The following is a 24,846-nucleotide window of genomic DNA, read 5'->3' as shown; positions in this document are numbered from 1 at the left end:
GCGATATTTCCCTCTGCTTCCTCGCATCAAGCATTTCTTCGAATGTAAGTCCATGGCCGCCCTAGCATCATGGCATGAGGAGAATAAATCTTCGGATGGTGTGCTACGAATTCCTGCAGATTGCATAGCGTGGAAACATATAGATGGAACATGGTCGGATTTTGCCAGGGAAGCTCGAAATTTGCGCTTAGGCCTGGCTATGGATGGCGTAAATCCATTTGGTCAAAGATCAACATCTTACAGTGTATGGCCCGTTGTCATCGTCAACTACAACATTCCCCCGTGGTTGACTACGAAGAAGGGGCACCTATGGCTAAGCTTGATTGTGCCAGGGCGATATAAAGTGGGGAATATGGATGTGTATCTTCATCCACTATTGGAAGAGCTACAACAATTGTGGATTGGCATAGAGGTGGTGGATATGAGCCGACACACAGGACGACGGAATGCTTTGATCAGAGGCATTCTAATGTGGACCATGCATGACTATCCCGGGCTAACAGAATGCTCAAGTGATCTATTGACACTCCTCACTCAGACACTGTAAATCTTGTTTTTTCCCATAGTTGATCTATTATCATGTGTATACATGCAGGGCTTCAAACAAGCGGATACAGAGCATGTGTCACATGTGGACCTAGACTGAATGCACGTAGGGCACCCTCACTGAAGAAGCAAATCTACGAAGGTCATCAAGCGTATCTTCCAGAGAATCATGTGTTACGCGACGGCTTTTTGGGAAGAGAGCCACCAAGGATGTCTGCACAAGCATGGTTAGAGCAGAAGGAGATGTGCGATGACGGATTGCCTCTAGGGATGAAGAGACTATCTCTATGGTACGAGTTACCATACTGGCCCCGACTGATGATCAATCACTTGCTCGATACAATGCACATATTCAAGAATGTGGGTAATCTACTATGGGACCATCTGACCGGCAAGAAAGATACTTTGGGAGCCAGAGTTGACCTTAGAAATGTGGATCGTATGCAGCAATATTGGCCGCAAACAGCGTCTGATGGATCGATAAAACTCCCTAAAGCACCATGGATTTTCACAGGAGCCCAAGAACGCAAAGTAAAAGAGACCATTCGATCTTTGCGGACCCCCACTGGCGTAATGCACTCGCTCCGAACATGTTTTACTAAAGAAGGAAAGCTTACCGGTTTGAAGTCACACGATTGGCATAAAATGTGTCAGGTACGTTCATAGTGGACTTTAATATCATTGCATAAAATGTGGACTTTAATATCATTGTTGCACATACTTTACAGTTTATTTTACCGGTTGCCATTGAGGGATGTTTGTCTCTCGACATCCGTAACACAATCTACAAACTTGCAAAGCTGGTGCAATGGATCTCACAAAAGGAGATCAACGTAGACTCCATACCATTCGCCAAACTAAATGCTGCGGAGCTTGTGTGCATGTTTGAGAAACATTTTCCTACTACAATGCTAACCATTCAGGTGCATCTTCTTGTTCACATAGTTGATGAGGTGGAAATAGCTGGCACAGTTCATTCCAGATGGATGTTCTTCTTAGAGCGTTTCATGAAAACGCTTAAGGGATATGTGCGTCAAAAGGCACGTTCGGAGGGTAGCATGGCAGAAGGTTGGTTGGTATCAGAGTCCCTAGTGTACATTGGAGAGTGGCTAGACGGATTTGATAAATCCCGGGACATGCTATGGCGAACCATAGATGATGAGCGCATATCTGGGATTGTCATGTGCAATCTCGGTGTTGAGAAGAAGATGACGGAAGATCTAGAGGCTAAAATCAACCGATTTTGCATGCTTCACAATCCAGTGATGCAAAAGTGGATTTCACAATATGAGGATGCAAAGCAAAAGCGACAAAGGGCACGAATCGAGTGGAGACGGGGAAGACGACCACCGATGCACTATCCAGCGGTTCTGGAGAGCCTACCAACCTTCATGAGCTTAAGATGGTTGCACAACCAATTGAAAGGCGCACAACAATGCGTTGACGAAGTGACTGAAGAAGAGTGGGAGTACTCTCGGGGTTGCGCGACCAAGGTAAGTTTGCAATGTACGACTAGCAAGTGACTTTATTTATAAACGTTTAAACGGCCACTCATAATCTTTGTTCGTTGTAGTATAAGTCATACACAGTAGCATGGTGTAAAGGTCGACATTTTAGGGTGGAACGAATCGACAAAAAGCGTTTTACTCAAGATTGTGGAATCATGGCAAAATTTGAACAGTCTAGTCGACGACGTTCCTCTGATGCAGATCCTGTGGTGGCAGAACTCACTTACTTCGGCACGCTGCAAGAGATTTTGAGGATCGATTACAGAGGATTTTTTGTCGACTTGTTCGACGTGCAATGGTTCAAGATAATCATGGAGGGTCGCAATGCTACTGTGCGTAGAGGAGAGTTTGGTTTTCTTGAGGTGGATTCTACTAAGAAATGGACTGACCTAAGAGACACTTTCGTACTACCCGAGCATTGTGAACAAGTAAGTATGTAAATAGTTAACATCCCCCTTTTACAAGTTATGTGCTTGAAAGCTCTCATGTAAGTTATGTGGCTCTGGCAGGTAATATTTCATCCTACAAAGTCTACATCAAATTGGTGGTACGTCATAGAGGTAGCCCCTCGTAGTGCAAGTACGTATGAAGGCTACCATGTGCCAATCACAACGACATCAATGGAGGAGATCAGTGAAGATGCTCAATCAGAAGCCGCTGCGGTGGTGCCAGACGAGCATCAAGATGCTACTACTCTATATGGGGTGCATGCAGAGGAGCTACAAAATGAAACAGAGGATATGTGTTTAAACGGAGAGCTCTATATAGATATAGGAAGTTATGCTGAGTTATGCGAGGATGAGAGAGAGATCTCTTAAAGCCACAAATATTGTATTTGAACAATTTTGCTCCGTGTTGTAAAAGCTCTGGCTCTCTAAGTACCTTCCATGGTGTATAACGCTCTTTTCTACTCGCGCTCACATCTTTTGATTGAAAATTCTGAGTTTTCGACTTGCCTCTTCTATCACTCAATTCATTGCGTCATTGTATTTATATGCGTCATTACGTCATTGTATTTAATGGTCTTTGCATCATTGTCTACTCTATTCATTCAATATTAAGTTTAAATATTCGTGTGTTTAATGCAGGTATGGATGATGAGGAGTTTCTTTCTTCTTTGTCACCGCAGCAGAGACAGTGGTACGTGGAGCGTCATCGCTCTGGCGCATCATCGCGCGTTCCTACTCCATCCGCATCTCCCTCTCTTTCGGAGCATTCGGCGCACTCCAAAGCTTCGGCGTCGACGAGACGAGCTTCACACTCGTCTAGACACCGGCGCTCTAGTGGTGGCGGTGGTGGTTGTTGTGGAGATTCCGCCACCGATGCCTCCACACCGCCTCGTGTTCGACGAGGCTCTTTACCCTCCCCTTCTTTGCCCGCCCCCACACCAGCCACAGCATCGCCATCTACGCCAGGTTTTGCACGGCTGACTGTTCCTAGAAGCTACACACCTCTACCTACTCCGCCAGGAGCCACCCCACTCGACACTCCTCGCTTCGGGGCCCAGACGCCGGTGGAGACACCTGACGTCCGTACCCCCATCGACACGCCGCTAGAGACCCCTGCCGGGACACCCAGGTTCACGCGTCACCGGCCAGAGGGCTTGCCTTACTCCGTCGACATCAGCGGCGGCATCATCATGGATGATGACGGCAAGAAGGTGATATCGCGCATGCGTGGTCTTTGCTCTCAGCTGTTTAGACACTACATACTAAACAAATGGAGTGAAGTACCAAGTGATTTAAAAAACAGAGTCATCAGCATACTTCATGATGAGTTTCCCGTTCCAACACGGGATCAGCACTTCAATGAAGACCTGATGAAGATTCGAATGCGCGAATACTGCAAACACAAGCGTTCCGAAGTGCCAAAAGCAATCAAGAATGGGTGGAACAGGCCAGATTGGCTGGCCAAAGAAGATTGGAAGAATGCGAAGAAAGCAGCGCGCGAGAATCCCGACAAGTGGAAGCAACAAAAGGATGCAGCCAGAGCGCGAGTAGAGGCAAGGAGCTCGCACCACTTGGGGAGCGGTGGATGGGCATCATTTGAGGCCGATTTTGTAAGTGTTTTCACATTGCTCTTTATGTTCGATAGTTTAGGGTTTATGAGTTTTTTAATTCTAACATAATGAAATCTTTGTATGTTTTGACAGTGGTCGATGACAGGACGTGATCCCACACCGTACGAGCGCGAGTACGCAGGCAGGAAGGGCTTAAACGCCCTGATGGACATTCTCAGTTCTCGCGACGGCATGGTTAGTATTAGGGTTTACTCTTTTTTATTTTTTGTATTGTTTTATAAATGTCGTTATATGTTTATACTTACTGAAAGCTGTCTTATTGTCTTTTTTTGCAGAATCCGACAGATACGCCGCTTGGACGCGATGAGACGTCTGACTAAACGACGTCAGTTTAGCCGTAGCTAGATAGCATTAGTTTAGGGTTTCTCATAGCTTATGTATCATGAGACGGATTTTATACGTCTTTTTGAACCATGTATGTTATTACATTTGTCACCGCAGTTCCTTTTGCCAATCAATTCTTTATGCCTATGATGTTGTACAATTGTCATTATTACATTTGCCAATCAATTCATTTTGCCTATGATGTGTACGATTGTCAATTTTGCAAACAATGCGTCTTGTGGGTGACTATTTTGGGTCTATTATCTACCCTTGCACTTTTTTAAAAAAGTGAATCAAGTGCAATATGGTTGATGTGAATGCCCTGCCACCAAAAAAAAATTCTCTTGGGCGTCGCTATAAGCGTCGCTATTTATGGCTCTGTAGCGTCGCTATGAGCGTCGCTATAGTCTTCTGTGTAAACGTCGCTATATGCGTCGCTATAGGCGTCGCTATAAGCGTCTCTATGAGCGTCGCTATATAGCGACGCTTATAGAGACGCATATAGCGACGCTCTCGTAGCGACGATCGTAGCGACGGTTTTAGCGACGCCGGGGGTTATAAAAACCCAGTGTATTTCCGTCGCTAACAGCGTCACAAGAGCACACAACCTCTTGTAGTGCTCCACTTCTCTCCTCTCTCTCTTCTTCATCTATCCACACCAACTTCTTGATAATTCCAAGAAAAAGAAATTAGATAAGTGTTGAAAATCTAACCCAACCATGGTTAGAGAAGTAACCCTAGCCCTCAAAATTGCTATAAAAGGAGGGTGTAGCTAGCACAAATGGGGGAGCCATAGCAAGAGCACTATGCTATAGCTTGAGAATCCAAGCTCAACCTCTCTAGAAGGAGCTCTTGAGTGGAAGCTCATTATCTTATGCATATGCATGTGTTGTATTAGGGGTGATTAGCAAGGGAGCTCTATGACATTGTAAGAGAGAGTGATCATTCAATTGAGAGTAGGAAATCTATCATTTCTCCTACTAGTGTAAGCCCAACATTTGCTGAATCAAGGAGGGTGGATTTGGACTAAGCTTGGATACTTTGTCTCTCTTCCAACGTGAAGTAATGGACAACAATGATGTGTAAGTGTCTTGGTGTTTTTTTTAAAAGTTCTTGATAGCTTGTCTCTGGGTGTTGTCATCAATTTAGCCATAAATCCCACATACTGTAAGAGGGCGACAGGGTGGAGAGGACTCCCCTGGCCTTAAGACAGTGATTGGGGTGGCTTTTCTTGTGATGTGTTGTGGTGTAATTTACTCAAGCTATGTTGAACAAGTACTAATCTCACTTTGATTGGTCATGACAGATTTGTAAGAAGGTATTAATGCAACAAGCACCCCCCCCCCCCCCCCCCCCCCTTCTCTCTCTTTCTCACATATATAATTGTGTTTGCTTGATCACTCCCGATACATTTCAAAGCAGCCCGAGCACTCTCTCTCTCTCTCTCTCTCTCTCTCTCTCTCTCTCTCTCTCTCTCTCTCTCTCTCTCTCTCTCTCTCTGCGTCCTAGTTCGCATCCAAAACTAGGTGGTGCCCCAAATTTGTGTAGGGTTAGGTTGCGGGTTTGTGTGTGTGTTTGTTGTTTTTTCCAACCCCAACCCAATTGAGCAGCATGGGAGCCTAGAAGGGTCCTTAGAGGCCACTCTTCTTGTTGCCCGCCCCGGACCGCCTCAGCATCTTGAGGGCGTGTGGCCCGGGTAGGTCACCTAAGAAAAATGTAACCTGTCACGTGAGTTCAACAGAAGGGTATTTAAAGTTCTTGAAACTTACAGAAATATATATACAGAAGGGATACTATTTTTCAAATTTGAAAAAAAATTACAGATTTTAAAAGAAAAGGGTACATTTTATTCCTTAAAAAATTCATAGACAAGGGTTTTTACAAACATGTCTTGAACGCATGTGATATGATAGTTTTACACATAGTGAACCCCTCAAGGCGTGTGGCTATACGCAAGATGCTGATATGGGCTTGAAAATTCACTTTAATATTGTTAGTCAAGGGTCATTGTAGAAAAAAATGATCCTACTTGGCAATGCCTTGGTTGATATATATGCTAAATGTGGCGCACTTTAGAAAGCACAAAACATGCCTAAGGAGCTTCCTGTCTCGAATGTCGTCTCTCAAAGTGCACTAATTGCGGGATATGTGCAACAGAGGCACGGCCAAAAAGCTCTCGGTTGTTTTCAGCGTATAAAAAATGAGGGCTTTCTCCAAATGCAATCACATAAGTGTGCATCTTGAAGGCATGTGGTTATATGCAAGATGCTGATATGGGCTTAAAAATTTACTTTGATATTTTTAGTCAGGGGCTATTGCAAAAAAAAAGCCTTGCTTGGCAATGCCTTGGTCGATATGTGTGCCAAATGTGGTGCTGGATTTTGTCTTTTGGAGTGCACTAATTGTAGGATATGCCCGATAAGGGCCGTGCCAGGAAGCTCTCTATAGCTTTCAACAGTGCTTCTATTTGGAATGGTTATAAATGATTGCAAGATACAAAACAAGGACAAAAAGCTCTAAGATATTTTCAACAGATGCAAAGCGTTATCTGATTGCAGGGTATGCCTAACATGGCAAGGGGCATGGAACGTGTTGATTGCAGGATATGCCCAACATGGCAGTGGCATGGAAGTTGTGGGTTCTTTTCAGTCGATGCAAAGGGAAGGTCTCTCTCCAGATGCAATAGCCTATGCTCACACCTTCACATGACTGAGAGACTTCATGAGGATCTTGCAAATCAAGGACTGTTGGGAAAATATGCTTACGCCAAGGAAAGGCCTCTTGCATCAACAACATTCAATACTCTCACGCAGAGGTTCTCTTAGGGTCGAGAATGTCATCATCACCTGGAATGTGTTGATTATAGGATATGCCGAACATCACAGCGGCATAAAAGTTGTGGGTTGTTTTCAGCTGCCTATCCGAAAGTTGTGACTCTTGGAATGAACTGATTGCAAAATTTTCCCAATATGAGCAGGCTCTAGTCTGTTTTTAGTGGATGCAATCACCTACGCATGCATCTTGGTCGATCTTTATGCTAAATGTTATGCGTTTTGGAAATGACTAAATGTGCATGAGGAGGTTCCTATCTTGAATGCCGTCTCTTGGCGTGCATTGATTGTGGGATATGCGCAACTAGAGTAGAGCTAGAAAGCAATCAACTATTTTCATCGGATGAAAAGCAGGCTCTCTCCAGATGCAATCACATAAGCGTGCATCTTGAAGGCATGTGGCTATAGCAAGATGTGAATATGGGCTTTAAAATTCACTCTCATAATGTTAGTGAGGGGCTATTGCAAAAAATTATAGTGCTTGGCAATGCCTTGGTCGATATGTATGCCAAATGTGGTGCGGGATGTTGTCTTTTGGAATGCACTGATTGCAGGATATACTCTACAAAGGCCGGCCCAAGAAGCTCTAGGCTGTTTTTAGCAGGTGCTTGAGGAGCTTACTATTTGGAACAACATTCAATTATTGTGGGATACACACATTAGAAGTAGGGAAAGAAAGCTCTAGGCTCTTTTCAATGGATGCAAAGCATTAATAGATTGTAGGGATAGACCAGAAAGTCCTTTAAGTGGGAAGTTTGGTAGCTTGGCCCTTGCCAATGATGCATACATAGAATCTCCTTTCTTCAAAGTGTATCATGATATTTTAGGAGTTGAGGTTTTTTTGCATAGAGTTGTGGTAATACAAAAACTTAGTCTCTTTAATTGGTTTGATGCCATCTATCTTTCTCGACGAGATACAGAGCTCTAAACGACTCCCATTTCAAAACCTCTAAATAACCATTGACTAGTATAGGTTAATGGAACAAGCCCTAGAGGCAAGATCATGCTATGATTCTAGATATTCAAAGGGAGTGGCCTCTTCCATGGCACATTGACTAGTTATCCTTGTTCTATAGTGGGCATGGAAAAAATGAAATATTTAACGCTCATAAAAGATGCAATGCAGGTGAAAAGTGACTTCGCTTGAGCTTTGAGCTAAAACCATCGTCAAGGCAATAGAGCCTAGTGTTGGAGTGGCAAGAGGAGGTGGCTCTTCCTCAAATCCATCCATAATGTGGCAAAGCTTCTAAGATGTAGACTCTCCTTGAGTCAACTCTCTTGTTTTCCTTCTAAATCCATTTTTCAACACCCTTTTGTATGTGAAAATGTTAGAAATATATAATAATGTAGTAATCTCTACTATTGAACACACATGATAGCCATTTTGTTATTGTAATGTCCCCCCCACCCCCCTCGAGCTTGAACTCAAGATTGAATAGGAGTCATTATAGGTAAATCCTGCAAAGACTATTTATAAAACCTTTTAGTTGTGAATTTTTTCACAACTAAAGGTTCACAACCTTTTGTTGGTGAATTTTTTCACCAACAAAAGGGACCCTTTCCTTATTCAATATGTAAAAAAATTCAAGGTCCATTTTCCAACAACTTTTTGCATGTGAATTTTTTTTTAAACGTTTTATTTTATATTCACGCTCGTCATGTGCGCTCAGCTTTTCTTCGTACGCAGATGCAAAGCGCCAAAGGCCTGTGGCCTCTCTCCAAATGCAAAATCACCTACGTAGGCATTTCCCAACGCCTCTGCCTGAAGCTCTACACTTTCTTTATTGCTTGAGAGCTTGAAGCCCTCAAGAGGCACTGTCGTAACTCAAAACGGATACGTGTTGATTACAAGAAGCACAAAACATGCGTGAGAGGGTCTCTTGGAGTGCATGGATACACGAACCAAGAGTAGGCTCAAAAAGCCCTTGCTTGTTTTTAGCGGGATGCAAAGCGAGGGCCTCTCTCTAGCTGCAATCACAGACGCATGCATCTTGAAGGCATATGGCTATACGCAAGATGCTGATATGGGCTTGAAAATTCACTTTAATATTGTTAGTCAAGGGTTGTAGAAAAAAAATGATCCTACTTGACAATGCCTTGGTTGATATGTACGCTAAATGTGGCTCACTTTAGAAAGCACAAAACATGCCTGAGGAGCTTCCTGTCTTGAATGTCGTCTCTCAGAGTGCACCTTATTGCGGGATATACGCAACAGAAGCACGGCCAAAAAGCTCTCGGTTGTTTTCAACGGATGCAAAATGAGGGCTCTCTACAGATGCAATCACATAAGCGTGCATCTTGAAGGCATGTGGTTGTACACAAGATGCCGATATGGGCTTAGAAATTCACTCAGATACTGGACTATTGCAAAAAATGGCCTTGCTTTGCAATGCCTTGGTCGATATATTTGCCAGATTTGTGCGGAATTTCGTCTTTTGGATTGCACTAATTGTAGGATATGCCTGACAAGGGCCGTGCCAAGAATCTCTGTACAGTATTTAGCAAGTGCTTCTATTTGAAACGGCTATAAATGATTGGAGGAATGCACAATAGGATCAAGGACAAAAAGCTCTAAGATGTTTTCAACACATGCAAAGCGTTATTTGACTGCAGTGTATGCCCAACATGGTAGCGGCATGGAACGTGTTGATTGCAGATATGCCCAACATGGCAGAGGCATGGAAGTTGTGGGTTGTTTTCAGTTGATGAAAAGGGAAGGTCTCTCTCTACATGCAATAGCCTACGCTCGCACCTTCACATGAATGAGAGACTTCATGAGGATCTTGCAAGTCAGGGACTGCTGGAAAAATATGCTTACGCCAAGGAAAAGCCTCTTGCATCAACAACATTCAACACTCTCACGTAGAGATTAATGTCTTAGGGTCAGGAATGTCATCATCTGGAATGTGTTCATTATAGGATATGCCCAACATCGCAACCGCATGGAAGTTGTGGGTTGTTTTCAGCTTCCTAGCCAGAAGTTGTGACTCTTGGAATTCACTGATTGCAAAAGTTGGCTGATATGAGAAGGCTCTAGTCTGTTTTCAGTGGATGCAATGACCTATACATGTCTTGCTTGGCAATGCCTTGGTCGATATGTATGCCAAATGTGGTGTGGGATGTCGTCTTTTGGAATGCATTGATTGCAGGATATGCCTGACAAAGGCTGCGAGCCAGGAAGCTCTAGGTTGTTTCCAGCAGGTGCTTGAGGAGCTTATTATTCAGAACAATTTTAAATGATTGTGGGATACACACAACTAGAGTAGGGACAGAAAGCTCTAGGCTCTTTTCAATGGATGCAAAGCGTTAGCTGATTGTAGGGATAGAAAGCTCTAGGCTATTTTTAGGGGACAAAAATTGAGGGCCTTTGTGCAGATGAAATTACCTACGCATGCATCTTGAAGGGATATGGCTCTACGAAAGATATTGACATGGGCTTAAAAATTCACTCTGATATTGTTCGTCAAGGGCTGTTGCAGTGCTTGGCCATGCCTTGGTCAATACGAATGCTAAATGTGGTGCACTTCAAAAAGAAAAATTAAACGTGCCTGAGGAGCTTCTTGTCCGGCCGTCTCTTGAAGTGCATTGATTGTGCGATACATGTAACAGGAGCAGGGCCAATTAGCGGATGCGAAGTGAGGGCCTCTCTCTAGATGCAATCACATACGCAGTCATCTTGAAGGCATGTGGTTGTACACAAGATGCCGATATGGGCTTAAAAATTCACTCTGATATTGTGAGTTAGGGGTTGTTGCAAAATTGATGTTGATGTTGCTTGACTACCATGCTTGGCAATTCCTTGGTCAATATGTATGCCAAATGTGGTATTGGATGTCGTCTTCTGGAACGCAGTGATTGCAAGATATGCCTGACAGAACCGGGCCAGGAAGCTCTGGGTTGTTTCAACAGGTGCTTGAGGAGCCTACTATTCAAAAAAGTGTTCACTGATTGCGGGATATGCACAACAGAAGCAGGGACAAAAAGCTCTAGGGTATTTTAGCGGATGGAAAGTGAGGGCCTTTGTCTAGATGAAATCACCTACGCGTGCATCTTGAAGGCATGTGGCTCTACGCAAGATGTTGATATGGGCTTTAAAATTCACACTCATATTGTTAGTCAAGGGCTGTTGCAAAAAGTTGGTGTGCATCTTGAAGGCATGTGGTTGTACGCAAGATGCCGATATGGGCTGAAAATTCACTATGATATTGTTAGTCACGGGCTATTGCAAAAAACTGCCAATGCCTTGGTCGATATGTATGCCAAATGTGGTGCTCCTATGCGAGATGTCGTCTTTAGGAACGCACTGATTGCAAGATATGCCCGACAAGGGCCAAGCCAGGAAGCTCTGGCTGTTTTCAATAGGTGCAAAGCGAGCTGGGTATTTATCTAGACGCTATCACATATGTGTACATCTTGAAGGCATGTGGCTCTACGCAAGATGCTCTTGAAAAGAGATGTCGTGCTTGGCATTGCCTTGGTTGTCATGTATGCTAGATGTGGTGCACTTCAAAAATCACAAAAAGTGCTTGAGTCCTCATCATGGTCTTCATGCATTTGAACTAGAAGCAAGTGCTCAAAAGAAGGATTTTTATGAAGTCAACAGTGAGTTGTGTTGCTTCACATCAACAAGTCCCATATTTAGGATCATACTGGTGAGTGTGTACGTCGATCGATATGTATGCCAATTGTGGTGCCAAAAAATATCCATAGAGAGGCAAACAATCCACTAACAACCCTAGGAAAGAAGCAATACTTGCAACACAAATCAAGCATAGGCATGAAGAGTAGTCAAAAACATGGCTATGGCAAGGAAGCTCTTGGATGTTTCAACCAAATACGAAAGGAAAGACTTTCCTCTCTTCAAATGCATTCAAATGCATATGAAAGAATTGGATGCAAATTGAGATTTTCACTAAACAAAGTCTCTTGGAGTGCTCTTATAAGAGGGTAAAGGCCCCCCTACTACAACGGTCCTCTACCACTGTAAAAGAGTCCTCTCGGCTCTTCCATACCAAAGCATGGTGACACAACTTCTGTCTTTGCAATGTCCACTCCATCTCCACTATCATTTTTGCTAAGAGTAGCACGGTCACACGGAAGGTTAAATGCAACATGTGTGCATTGACCACAATCGCACGGTGAGTAAACATTATCATTTCTTGATTTTTGGCACTGAGAACGCAAGTAATGAGCTTGCTAAAAATTGCACGCTACCGTGGGAATGGCATGTTCCCTCATATTAGAAAAAATAGGGAGGATTGTGTAAACTCCCCCGTGCAAAAAGACTTGCATGTTTTCCTTTTTTTGTAAACATAAAAATGGAACAACAAACAATTAATAACGTTGACATTTTCTATGATTGTAAACATTGATCTTGACAAAACTCTAACCCTTCTTGTGGTTTTTTGCAAGGTACAACTCTGAAAGACTAAAATAGGTATCCCAAACACGCTCACGTAAAAAAACTTGCTCACTTTGATGAAAAACTCTCTTTCTCTCTCCCCTTCCTTCACTTTAATGTCTCACCTCCTAATATCTTAGACATAATTAATAGCATCAAATAATAGAACTTGTAGATTTTTGCTTTTCTATTTAGAAATGTTGAAATGACGTATACAATTTTTCAATACTTTGCTCAATCTTTATTCAATGCTAACGAAGCACTTTTCTTCTTTTTTGGTTGTGTGTTGAGGGGGAGGGGGGCCCGGACGAAGAGAGCTATGTAAAGAAGGGAGAGCAGAAGTTGATAGGAACAATCTCAAGAGACAAGTTTTGAACTCAAAGCGCAAGAGGAAACGCGCGTGTGTGTGTGTGTGTGTGTGTGTGTGTGTGTGTGTGTGTGAGAGAGAGAGAGAGAGAGAGAGAGAGAGAGAGCGCGCTGAGAGCAAGAGATAATAAGTCAAGAACAAAATTGTAGTTACATCTCTAATATGATTAAAGCTAAGGTCCCGAATAGTCGATGTATGTATGCATGTATTATGGGTGTCTATATACTAAAGCAGCTGCCTGATTAAGCGGGCGCTATCAACAACCTGCTGAAGCTCGTTGATGGGCTGTAATTGATCCTTATATGAGAAGAGTGAGGACCAGCTGCCATTGCAGAGACTCGACATATTATTCCTGTTGCTAGAGGACGCCTCCAAAAGGCAGCTATACGATGGCCATTTATAAACTTCAGCATTTAATATGTTGCTTAAATCACTGAAATTACGAGCAGTAGAACCTAATCCATCCAGTAATACACTCCTTTCCTCCTGAAAGGCACATGGATTAGCGCTAATCATACTGCTAATCTCCGGACTGCACACTTCTGAGGAGGGCGTAGAAAACACACACGCCTCTTCCTCACGCTTGCACACATAATTTCGACGAGCAGATGCAGTTCTCAAGCTCTCCATTGATGCTCCTGAGGTGCAGGCCTTTGTCTCTGAAGATGTTAAAGATTTTAATGCAAATATAAGCTCTCCATTAAAGCTCAACGATGGACTGCACGTAGCTGAAGGAGACATGGGCGCATGAGACCTCATGATGGGCTCCTCTTGCATTGACAGAATTTCGAGATTGCTGTGGGTATTCTCCTTTGTGTCCTCACGTCTGTAAGTAATTCCATGCCAAGAGTTACATTTCACACGCGACATTCCAGCATTGATCACCATGCCAAGCTCACCCATCAAGCTGGTGTCAATGTTAGTGCTCATTTTCATGGCATTAGCAGTAATGGCTGCCTTTAAATCAGGTGTAGGGGCCTCATGAGGGAGCTTACTTGCACTAATGTTGATAGCATAATCCTTTAGAGTGACTTGCTCATTAACCCCTTCCTTGCAAAGAAAGTGTTGATCAACATGAGGAGAAGTGTGGGAGGGGCATGTCGAAGATGTGGCAATGTCGATGAAAGGCAATGGATTAATGGTGGGGCCCGCGAGCTGCATGTCAACTTGCATGGAGGCTCGCGCTTTCTTCGACATGCGCACCATAGAGGCTGGGGAGAGAGGCGGCAATAATGCATGATGAACATGAAAATTGTGTAGTGAAGAAGAGGTGGATAATGATGGGGAAGAAGATGAATTAGCTGAGGCAAGGAGTGGGTGATCAGGGGGGGTATACAAGAAGTTAGTGCGAGCCTTTGAGCCTCGCATGGAGAGGGCGGCGCGGTCATATGCAAGGGCTGCATCCATGGCTGTGTCAAAGGTGCCCAACCAATGCCTTTCTTTGGTGACAGGGTCGCGTATTTCGGCTGCAAATCGGCCCCATGGCCTCATTCTCACTCCGAGGAACCTTCCAGGGTCCTTGTTGCGCCGTATGCGCTTGCCGCTACTGCCTTTGCGCTTTGATGTTGCGGTAGCTTTGCTTGCAACGCTAGCGTCAACAGTGCTAGCACCATCTTTATCAGTGGATGCATCATCTACTTTATGGAGGGAGGGAATTGCTTCTTTAATGTAATTGGCATCAGAGACATTGCCTTCACAGTCCATGATGGTACTCAAGAAGAAGAAGAAGAAGGCAAAGTATCACTGCAAGCGCCTGCACTTGCAAACTATGGCACAAATTATGGCCACAAACTAAGCCCTTTTTATCAATACGAAGACGACAAAGAGTTGGGGCTTAGCAGAGCACAGCAAATAGTAAGTGGTAATTGTAGGAGTGAAAGATGATAAGTATGCAGTATCATGAGTATTAGCAAGGAGATTGGAGGGCCAGAGAGGGATGCTAATTACTCTGAAGATTGGAGTGAGGGAGGCTAGAAGCTAATGCTTTTAAGTGTGGGTGCATCGAAAAGTTAGAAACAGAAAGGGAGCCTAGAGCATGGAGTGTGAACACAAGGGGTTATCATGAGGCTCAGAGAGAGAGAGAGAGAGAGAGAGAGAGAGAGAGAGAAAGTTATGGGGACAAGAATGTGAAGAGGTAGTACAAGAAGGGCGCAAGAGGAAGAAGAGAGCTTGTACACACACCCCTTCTCTTTGTTATATGCAGAAGGCTAAAAGCTGCTACAAGAAGAAGAAGGAGAAGAAGGAGAGCTGCACTCCTACACTAGTCCTACTAGATTTTGCACCTTCAATGTGCTTGGCCACATCAGGCCACAATTATATCAAGCCTCCAGCGAGTCCAGAGACCAGAGAGAGTGTATACACAACCGTACCTATGTGAGAAAGAGAGCTATAAATTCCTTTGCCAAAAGCCAGCCCTAAAATAATTCTACAATAGAATTCTTTGCTTCTCTCTTTCCTTTTCAAAATATAATTATAATTTTTTTTAATCCGTTATGTATAACGATGATTTTTTTAAGGTCTTTTCGTAAATTTCTCTTACTTTTATCTACTATCTTATTGGGAAGTACAAATGAATCTGGGTTTCGGAAATTCTCTCCTATTTTTTGTTTAATTATCCCGTTATTCAATCGTATTTTTTGTTTCAAATGTATTGGGAGTCCAAATGAATCTGGGGTTTGGAATTTTCTCTCATTTTTTGTTTTAATTATTCCCTTATTCAATTGTATTTTGAAAATACAAATGAGTAAAGAATATAATAATATATACAGAAAAAGAAGGCTAGAGAGTCAACATCTGTAATGGGGATGATTATTTAGCAATTGAGCAAGTGAAAGGTTTATATTAAAAAAAGGGTGAGCTAATGATTAGAGTCAACAGGCTATTTTGCAAACTCCATTACCCTACTAGATTCCAAAATCTGGCGTAATAATCCAATCCTACACTATATATATATATATATATATATATATATCAAATCGCTCAGTCTCATGTGACATGTACATGTACATAGATAGCTTATCATGGGCTGATCATGAGTGAGTGAGAGTGTCAACAATCACAACTTGCACAACTTCTTCTTACAACGCTCTCTCTGCTTTTCTCAATTGAAATCTAGAAAATTCTCTCTCACTACCAGGAAAAAAGCACCCTTTAAAAGAGTGAGTACAAAGTGTGCAAAAAGCAACTTGAAAGTTGAGATGGAGAGAGAGAGAGAGAGAGAGAGAGAGAAGAGAGAGGGGGAGGGAGATACTGTGTAGTGTGAGTTGTGTGACATATGTATATGCCTGCGAGAGATGCAGGGTGCTTGAGCGACATAAGAGAGAGACTGGGTTCGTGCTTGATCAGACGAGAGCGAGTGTGTGTGTGTGTGAGAGAGAGAGAGAGAGAGAGAGAGAGAGGGGGGCGGGGGGGGGATGTGAGTGTGCGACGTTTGTATGGTAGAGAGAGATGGTGGATACTTGAGCGAGAAAAGACAACTGATCACTCGGTTCAAGTTGGTGCTCACTGCTTAGAGAGAGAGAGAGAGAGAGAGTACGTGAGTGCATGCGTGTCTGTGTCATTCTGTGAAATGTGTGTTTAGAGAGAGAGAAATGGGTGCTTGAGAATGACAAGAGATCAGAGAAAGGGTGAGTGCTTGAGAGACAAGAGAGAGATTATGAACTCAGAGGTATATATGTCCACTAGCCCCTTTGGCAGAAAGTTAAGGAGAGAGAACAATCACACTGGACTGGAGGTGGAGGCTAGAGCCTTGGAGGGAGGGAGAGAGAGAGAGAGAGAGAGAGAGAGCGCGCCTATGTGTGTACTAGAGTAGTACTAGTTTGTATGACTTTTAGAGAGAGAAAACGTGTGTGACTCATTCTTTCATCGGCATGCACAGACTTTGTGGCATCGCAGGGCCTCCTCTTGCCTATAGTAGGGTGCTCTAGATTGATCTCTCAAGGTGGCCCTTATAAATTGGCCGATGACCTTTTATGAGCCTTAGAATAAACTATAGTATTTCTTGGATTAAGCTCAGATTAGCTTTTACACATGGTGTGTGTATCTGTGTAGGTAGGTCAGGTCCTTTTTAGGTCGGCTCTAACTAACTAAATTGCTACCCTCCAGTTTCATTTAGAGCCTCTTCAAAAAATCAATTTTTGGATATTAAACTAATGCAATATTTTTTGTCTTTTTCCCGTGCTCCAAATTTGTACCTTTCTTTTGCATAGACCCTTATGAGAGCTTATTAGGACAATGATGGTCGTTGGCCAAAACATGGATATTACATGGGTAGTGGGTGAGGGTAGAGAACTAGGACCACTACTTGAAACTTGCAAACATGGTTGACCAACTTGTTAACAATGTAGAATTCTAGAGCGCATGCATCGGAGACACTCATTATATCATACAAACATTCGATAGGTGAGAGACAAGATTTATGTGTATGTGTACATACATACACATGTGTGTGTGTAAGTGTATATATATATATATGTGTGTGAGTGTGTGTGTGTGTGTGTACATATCTAGTTGTATATGTATATTTGTGTATGTGTATATGTATATGTGTGTGCATACATATACAATTATACATGCGCACACACACACATACATCCTTAGGCTAACTCAAAAGTGTGTGTGCATACATATACAATTATACACACACACACACACATACATCCTTAGGCTAACTCAAAAGTGTGTATGCATGTGTGTGTGTGTGTGTGCATACTTATAGATTACACACACACACACACACACACACACATACATCCTTAGGCTAACTCAAAAGTGAGCAATCTAGAGTTCCCATATCTGATTGTAGTTCTAACAAGCTTATGTGGAACTAACAGAGTTATTGTTTAATCAAAGTGAAAATAGAAGCAACGAGTTAGGTGTCGTTGTAAGATTCTAAGTATATTCTTTCTTTGCATACAAATCTTTGGGATCATCACATATTTGTATTAATCATAGTTTATTGGTAATGGGGTTTCTCTATATATACATGGATGCCACATCATGTTTATCATATCATTGTGGGGGGATTTGGTATCAAATGATGTGGTAGTCATTTGCAAACACTCTTGCAAGGGTACGCTTTTCCCTCAAAAGTAGGGTTTTTTCCCTCTTCTTAGGCTCAATGAAAATCCTCCCCCCAAGCCCAATTCAAACCCCAAACGCCTCAACCTACAAGCCCTTGCCTGTCACGCAGCCAGTACAAGGTGAGTCGAGTTGATTAACACTTGAAATCACACTCGATGGTGACAAAAAGATACAAGAAAAACCATCAAAACTTCAAAAACTCAAGTCACAAAAGGTCTCTCTAGTCAAACCATTGCAAAAAAGCTTCACCAAACTCCACTTTGTTGGACTCTTTGTTGTAGCCTCAACCCCAATGGCACTGATACATGGTCACATAGTCTTGCAAAAAGCCGCATCAAGATTAGAGCGAATATGACTCCCAATCCTAAAGCAAAGATCTTATTCTAATTTGCCCTTTTTTATTTTAACAAAGATGCCAAGGATTTATCAAGTATTATTTCTCCTATTAGGACACGGTGTCAAAAAGTGTACGGTCTAACCAATGTCGGGCCTTTGGCAATGAGAGTTCGTGAAGAGAATAGTTGATTGATAGAATTTTTGAAGCAAGAGGATGAATCAAAACTCTTGAAAGTTCCAACAAGATATAAATACTTTCAAAGCAACAAAAATCTCAATAAAAATCCAAACATGTTCCATGCAACCTTGAAGCCTTGCCTCTTACATAGTCATAACTTCAAACTGTTGAAAGGAAATCAAGAGCTTACACCTTAGCATTGACCATTTTCAGAATTTGCAAAGATTTAAGAGCTTTTATATTGAATCCCACACACCATTTTGATGAAGGAAAACCCTATTCACTCTCTCACAAGCTCAAATACAAGATAGTAAAGAGGCGGGATTAATTGCACTACAAATTCATAGAGCAACCAAGATGCAAATAAACAGAAGTGGGAGAATTACAAGATTTCAGCCATCATAAGTAGTCCCCTTGCTTGTCAACTTATGAACATTGATGATGTGTCAATTTTTGAGCATTTTTCCTTTAAATGGATTTTTAAAAGCAATTTTATGCCTTTTCGATCAAAAATGATTATTTTTTAGCATAAAAACCACATGAGCTGAAAAAATCCCTAATTTTGCGAAAAATTTTCCTTAACCTCAAAGTTCATGTTGAACATCAATTTTTCACTTGTTATAATCATTCGATACACACTACAAGACGTGCTTAATAGTAGCGACGCTCAAAAATGAAAAAGCACGGCGTCGCTATGAGCGTCGCTATGTTACAAGTAACATAGCGACGCTCATAGCGACGCCGCTAGGGCTAAAAAAAATAACCGAGAGCGTCTGAAAACTCAGATCTCAGATCTAAGTTTTCGACGCGCACTCAAGCAAGCAAGGTAATGCTCCCTCTCTCTCTCTCTCTCTCTCTCTCTCTCTCTCTGTCTTTCTTCTCCACACACACACACACACACACGAGGAGAGGAAGGAGAGCCAGGTATGCTCCTTCCCTCTCCTCACTCTCATGTTCCCTTCCCCTCTTTCTCTCTCCCTCTCTCTCTCTCTCTCTCTCTCTCACACACACACACACACACACACACACACGAGGAGAGGTAGGAGAGCCAAGTATGCTCCTTCCCTCTCCTCACTCTCATGGTCCCTTCCCCTCTTTCTCTCTCCCTTTATCTCTCTCTCTCTCTCTCTCTCTCTCTCTCTCTCTCTCTCTCTCTCTCACACACACACACACACACACATTGTGTTTTTGAGTGAGAGAGAGAGAGAGAGAGAGAGAGAGAGAGAGAGAGAGAGAGAGATAGAACGAGAGAGAGAGAGAGAGAGCAAGCATAAACAAAAAACGCACACACACATGCATAAACAAAGAAAGCACACACACATGGAGAGAGGAAAAGAGAGAGAGAGCATGCATAAACCAAAAACACGCACACACACATGCATAATCAAAGAATGCACACACACATTGAGAGAGAGAGAGAGAGAGAGAGAGAGAGAGAGAGAGAGAGAGAGAGAAAAGAAGAAGAAGAAGAGAGTCTTAACATCGTAGGAAACTATCCCAAGAGACCTTAAAGATCTAGCCGAGAGGAGTTGAACGCAAGACATGTTATTCATAAGGGAAATGGCATAACCAACATTAGGAGAAATTTGGGGTTTGAAGAGGGACTTTTAAGGATTTGGGATTTATGGAGCTCCTCCAATAAGAAAAGGGCTACCGTTACGGTGACAAATTTGTTAAAATGGAGGTTTCTCTCACTAGAAGATCTTGCATATGATCTTGGCATTTAAGGTGAAACAAATTTTGATAGGCTCGAAGTAGAAAATAGCGGGAGAATATGAACCCCCCTCTCTCTTTCTCTTCTTCTCTGTCTGTGGCGCTACTCTTCTGCATGTCGAGCCATGGATTCTTGTGGCATATACAAGGCTTGCAACGAGTGGGTCATTAGCACAGGTCCGTGAAATATCTCTCTCTCTCTCTCTCTCTCTCTCTCTCTCTCTCTCTCTCTCTCTCTCTCTCTCTCTCTCTCTCTCTCTCTCTCTCATGTGTGTGTGCGCAATAGTATGAGATGGAAGGATCCATGACCACCAACTTTTGTGCTTTTCTTCTTGGCAGACCTTATGGATGTAGCCACTGTTTAACACCCTCCGACAGATTATCCATTGACTTACCCTGCTTCTTTCCCTTCCCATGTCCACAATCACTTACAACATGCTCTCTCTCTCTCTCTCTCTCTCTCTCTCTCTCTCTCTCTCTCTCTCTCTCTCTCTCTCTCTCTCTCTCTCTCTCTCTCTCTCGGGGATTAGAACTTGCAATGTAGTCTTATCCTTGCCAGCTAATGTGATGAGCAAGATTACTTTCTTACCAGGTAAGAGTTGATCGCTCTTAAATAATTATGCATTCTATTTACAATAGCTTTGGATTGTATTGTTTGGAGGCTTTTGAGAAAATTAAGAGTGTTTCTTTGTAATGTAAGTGCTTATTTAAAGATGTTGCGTGGTAGACATTTGGATTTTGGACAAAGATACAGACTATGGAAGATTTTACCTTGGTGCAGGCACTTGCTTCCCAAGTTTCTTAAGATATGATTACATTTATTTTAGGAATGTTGTGAGGTATGATGTTGAAGCTTGTTTAAGGTCTCATGTAGCAAGTATGTGTGTGAAGCTAGGAACTTCCTAAAGAGGGCCATATATGATGACGAAAAGCTGGTGGGCATTCTCTTTTGGAAATTGCAAGAATCCTTAGTATGCAGGTACTAAAAAGAGGGGAGAGAAGCAATTATGGAACAAAAGGATACCACAAATGGAACATGCTTGTATCAATCTCCTCATAATTGTATGAGCATAATATTTTCTTGTAGTCTTGTCTTCTTCTAAGACATCTCAACTTATGCACCTTTTTGTGTTCATTTGTACTGCATGTTCCAAGTGTCAACCAAGTGCTGTTCTCACAAATTCAAGTCTTTTTTTGTAACAAGTTTTTCCTTTTGCAGATTTTCTTTTTCAATGGCCTTTGCAGGGGAATAAAGAAGCTGCATTTATTGGATGTTCAAAAAATGGCAAGAAAATAATAGTATGGCACATTTTAGTCATCATTTAACCAGGTAAATCTTTTACAGGTGCGCTTTCTTAATGGTCTTTGCATTTGAGGGTAACTAGTCTATAAAATGAGGAAAAATGATCGCATCATTGAAGACAATCCCTCGATATTTGAATTAAACAGGTGGAAAAGAGACCTATTATGAGGTCTGTATTCTATACAATCCTTGTTTAGACAACAAAGTGATTTTGTAATCATTGAATATACCAAAATCTTGACTGTAGAAGAGATGTGAGGGGAACTATTCTAAGATACTTTTATGTGGCATGTTTGTTATGTATGATCGATCACTTGTGTCATCCTTAGGTAGAAGGAGTGTTGGAAAGTCTACCTATGCTTTGTAATCTATTGTATACTCTTCACAATGTTGGAGACTCCCCTGGTTCAAGATAAATTAAGTGTTGTGCTTGTTGCCTGCAAGAAATAAAATGAAGACTAAGAAGCTTAAAGAGGTGGGACCCGTGAGGAGCTTGTGATGAACAAGGGGTCAACTGAGAAGCACTATTTTGTATGCACACACGTGTTGTTTGAAAACACAAGGCTTAACACGGTATGTTGTTTGGTGATCTTGTAGGAAATATTACGACAAGCTTCCTAGCCGACTACACTTGAAGCTTGATTTCAAAAGAAGGATTTGTGCCAAGAACATAGGATACATGCTGAGAATTTGCAAAGCAACAACAGAATTCATATGGCACGAGCACATTGATTAGAATGTATGCAAAGTGTGGTGCCCTCACAAAACCACAAAAATTTATGATGAGATTCTTGTCTGAAATGTTGTGTTTTGGATGAAGTAATTACAGGATATGCTCAATGTTGTTGGTCACTAGGTATGTTGATTGTGGTGCCCTTACAAAAAGGATAGAAATTTTATAATGATCTTCTGGTTTGGAATGCAAGAATTGAAGGATATGCCCAACATAGCCGTCAAAAGGATGCTCAGGCATGTTTACAGCAGCAGATGCGAAGGGTAGGCCTTTCTCCAAATGCCATCACTTATGCACGCATCTTTAAGGTATGTCGTCGCAGTAAGCTAGCTATGATAAGATTTCTAGTTAGTGGCCCTTGGACAAATATCAAGTGCATGGGGGTTCTTTGGTCAATAATTGCTACACACATCAAGCATGCAAGAAATGCATGATGAAGGTGAAAGCAACGAGTTTTCCTTTTGTAACCGCACTCAATGCTATTTAGAAGAAGGATGGAAACTGAGTTTTAATGTGGGTTACTTCAGAAGAACTCCAATGCCAGTTTGACTCTTGTTGTTACACTTATCGCTATACCAACCAAGCCAGCACCCATGGCCAATTTGGCAGTCACACTCACACTCTCCTCTCAATAGGTAGATGTATGACAATCAATCTTTTTTCTTTTCTCATTTCTTGCCTTTGGGTTGCCAATATTCTTCTCATCATCATCATGTCTTATGTAGACAGAACTTCGACAACATTCCCCGGACTTGCTTTTGGGTGCAACTACAACAATCAAGGCAAATATGGGGCTATTGCCAGATTGGTGAGCATGGGGCAAAGGGCCCTCTGCCTCCCATCGCAGCTCAACCAGGCTCTAGGGGGCAAGAACTTCTCCAATTGCCTTGTCTCTCCAACTGACACATCCTCTAGCAAAGCTATGACTCTTCTCATGGGCAAGGAAGCCACAAAGAACGCCTCGTCAATGGGCTTTATGCCCATGCTTGTGAACCCGGCTGTGGTAGTGGCCTTTTACTACATTGATGTGCTTGGGTTCAGTGTCATTAATCGGAGGCTCAACATCCTAGCCAGCACATTTCAATAGACTCCACGGGAGGAGGGGGCATGATCTTCGACTCAGGCACTATATACACATATGTGACAAATGTTGCCTTCGTTGCATTGCAGCAAGCATTTGATGCATCTATGAGGCTGCCAAGATATACAAGCCATCCGAACTTGCCCCTCTATTACACAACAAGTGGGTAGCCAAGCACGACAATCCCACCCTTCACTCTCCACATGCAAGGACTGGATCTAGACCTCCCTCTGGAGAATTATATACCTAGATGAATCAAGGATAAGCCCAGATTCACCCTTAAAGGAAAGTGCATAATGAGGGGAACTATTGCCTTGCCATGATCCTCATTGTTGGCGGCATCCAAATTATAGAAAACATTCTCCATTAAAACTACAAGGTGCTCTACAACATTGATAATGCGCAAATTGGCTCTGCATCCCATAACTACCTGTGTATGCATCTACTAAAATCATATCAATGCTGGTTAGCCTTGCCATTGTTGGACATATCTTGGAATCAAGCACTTGATAGAGCGTATCTTGTCAAGTACTTAACCTTTTTGCTGCAGCTGCCAATACACAACAAGTCTCAAGTACAACATTCTTTCCAACAATGTATGGCTGGAAATTTGATCTCATAATTTTAAAATGTCTTGCACAATGTTGTAGGCCTTCAAGATGCGAGCATGTGTGAAATGTATTTTGAGAGAATTGTGGAGGATTGCAAGCATACATGACAAGGGGCTGCAAACATAAATGTCAATCAAATCACAACCATGTCTAGCAGCCCATGTCCTTAAATCTTTTATGATCATCCTTTTAAGCCCATTTCAACATTTTGTTCGTGCCAGGATCCTTCAAGTTGCAAGCATATGTGATACCATCTGAGGAGAAACCTCACCTCACATCTCTTTGCATGCCTTTACGGTGAATAAGAAATTTTTGTTCTTTTGCGAGCACGTCGCATTGGGCATACATGTCCACTAGAGCAAATGTTCAAAAACTTGGGCAATGCCACTTAGATGCAAGCATAGATGATTGCACCTGTAAACAAGCCTTTACTTTGCATATGCCAACACGAGCCTGGAGCTTCTTTGCCAGAGTTCTATTGGGTATATTCTTTTATCAAGGCATTCCAAAAGATGATATTTGATGCAAGAAACTCACAAAGAACGTTGTGTGCTTTTACAACATTTAGGATGAGAAGCTGAGTAAGATTTTTTTTTTGCTTTTGTGTGCACGTGACATTTGGCATACATGTCCACTAGAGCACTACCAAAGCAAGACGTGTGGAAACCACCTCCATCCCTTTATCAAGGACTTACACAATCCATATTTCACTTCTAATGGCAAGAAAATATCACCACAAATATCAACCTGCA

At 42.4% G+C, this 24,846-nt stretch overlaps 1 protein-coding gene and 1 pseudogene across 1 annotated transcript; one reads left to right on the top strand and one right to left on the bottom strand.

Annotated features, from left to right (window-relative positions):
* Positions 1-12,850: 12,850 nt before the first annotated feature.
* On the bottom strand, positions 12,851-15,354 carry LOC147437768 (uncharacterized). The gene has a single exon (XM_086485999.1). It carries the CDS (start codon positions 14,759-14,761, stop codon positions 13,283-13,285), a length of 1,479 nt encoding a protein of 492 aa, XP_086342125.1. The 5' UTR covers positions 14,762-15,354; the 3' UTR covers positions 12,851-13,282.
* A 7,559-nt stretch (positions 15,355-22,913) lies between these two features.
* On the top strand, positions 22,914-24,201 carry LOC147437767 (aspartic proteinase nepenthesin-1-like; annotated as a pseudogene).
* Positions 24,202-24,846: the final 645 nt, after the last annotated feature.

This window comes from Adiantum capillus-veneris, chromosome 17 (assembly GCF_014529385.1).
Source record: "Adiantum capillus-veneris isolate H3 chromosome 17, ASM1452938v2, whole genome shotgun sequence".
Classification (NCBI taxonomy): domain Eukaryota; kingdom Viridiplantae; phylum Streptophyta; class Polypodiopsida; order Polypodiales; family Pteridaceae; genus Adiantum; species Adiantum capillus-veneris.
The sequence above is the reverse complement of the archived record's forward strand: the minus strand, read 5'-3'. Positions and strand labels throughout refer to the sequence as shown.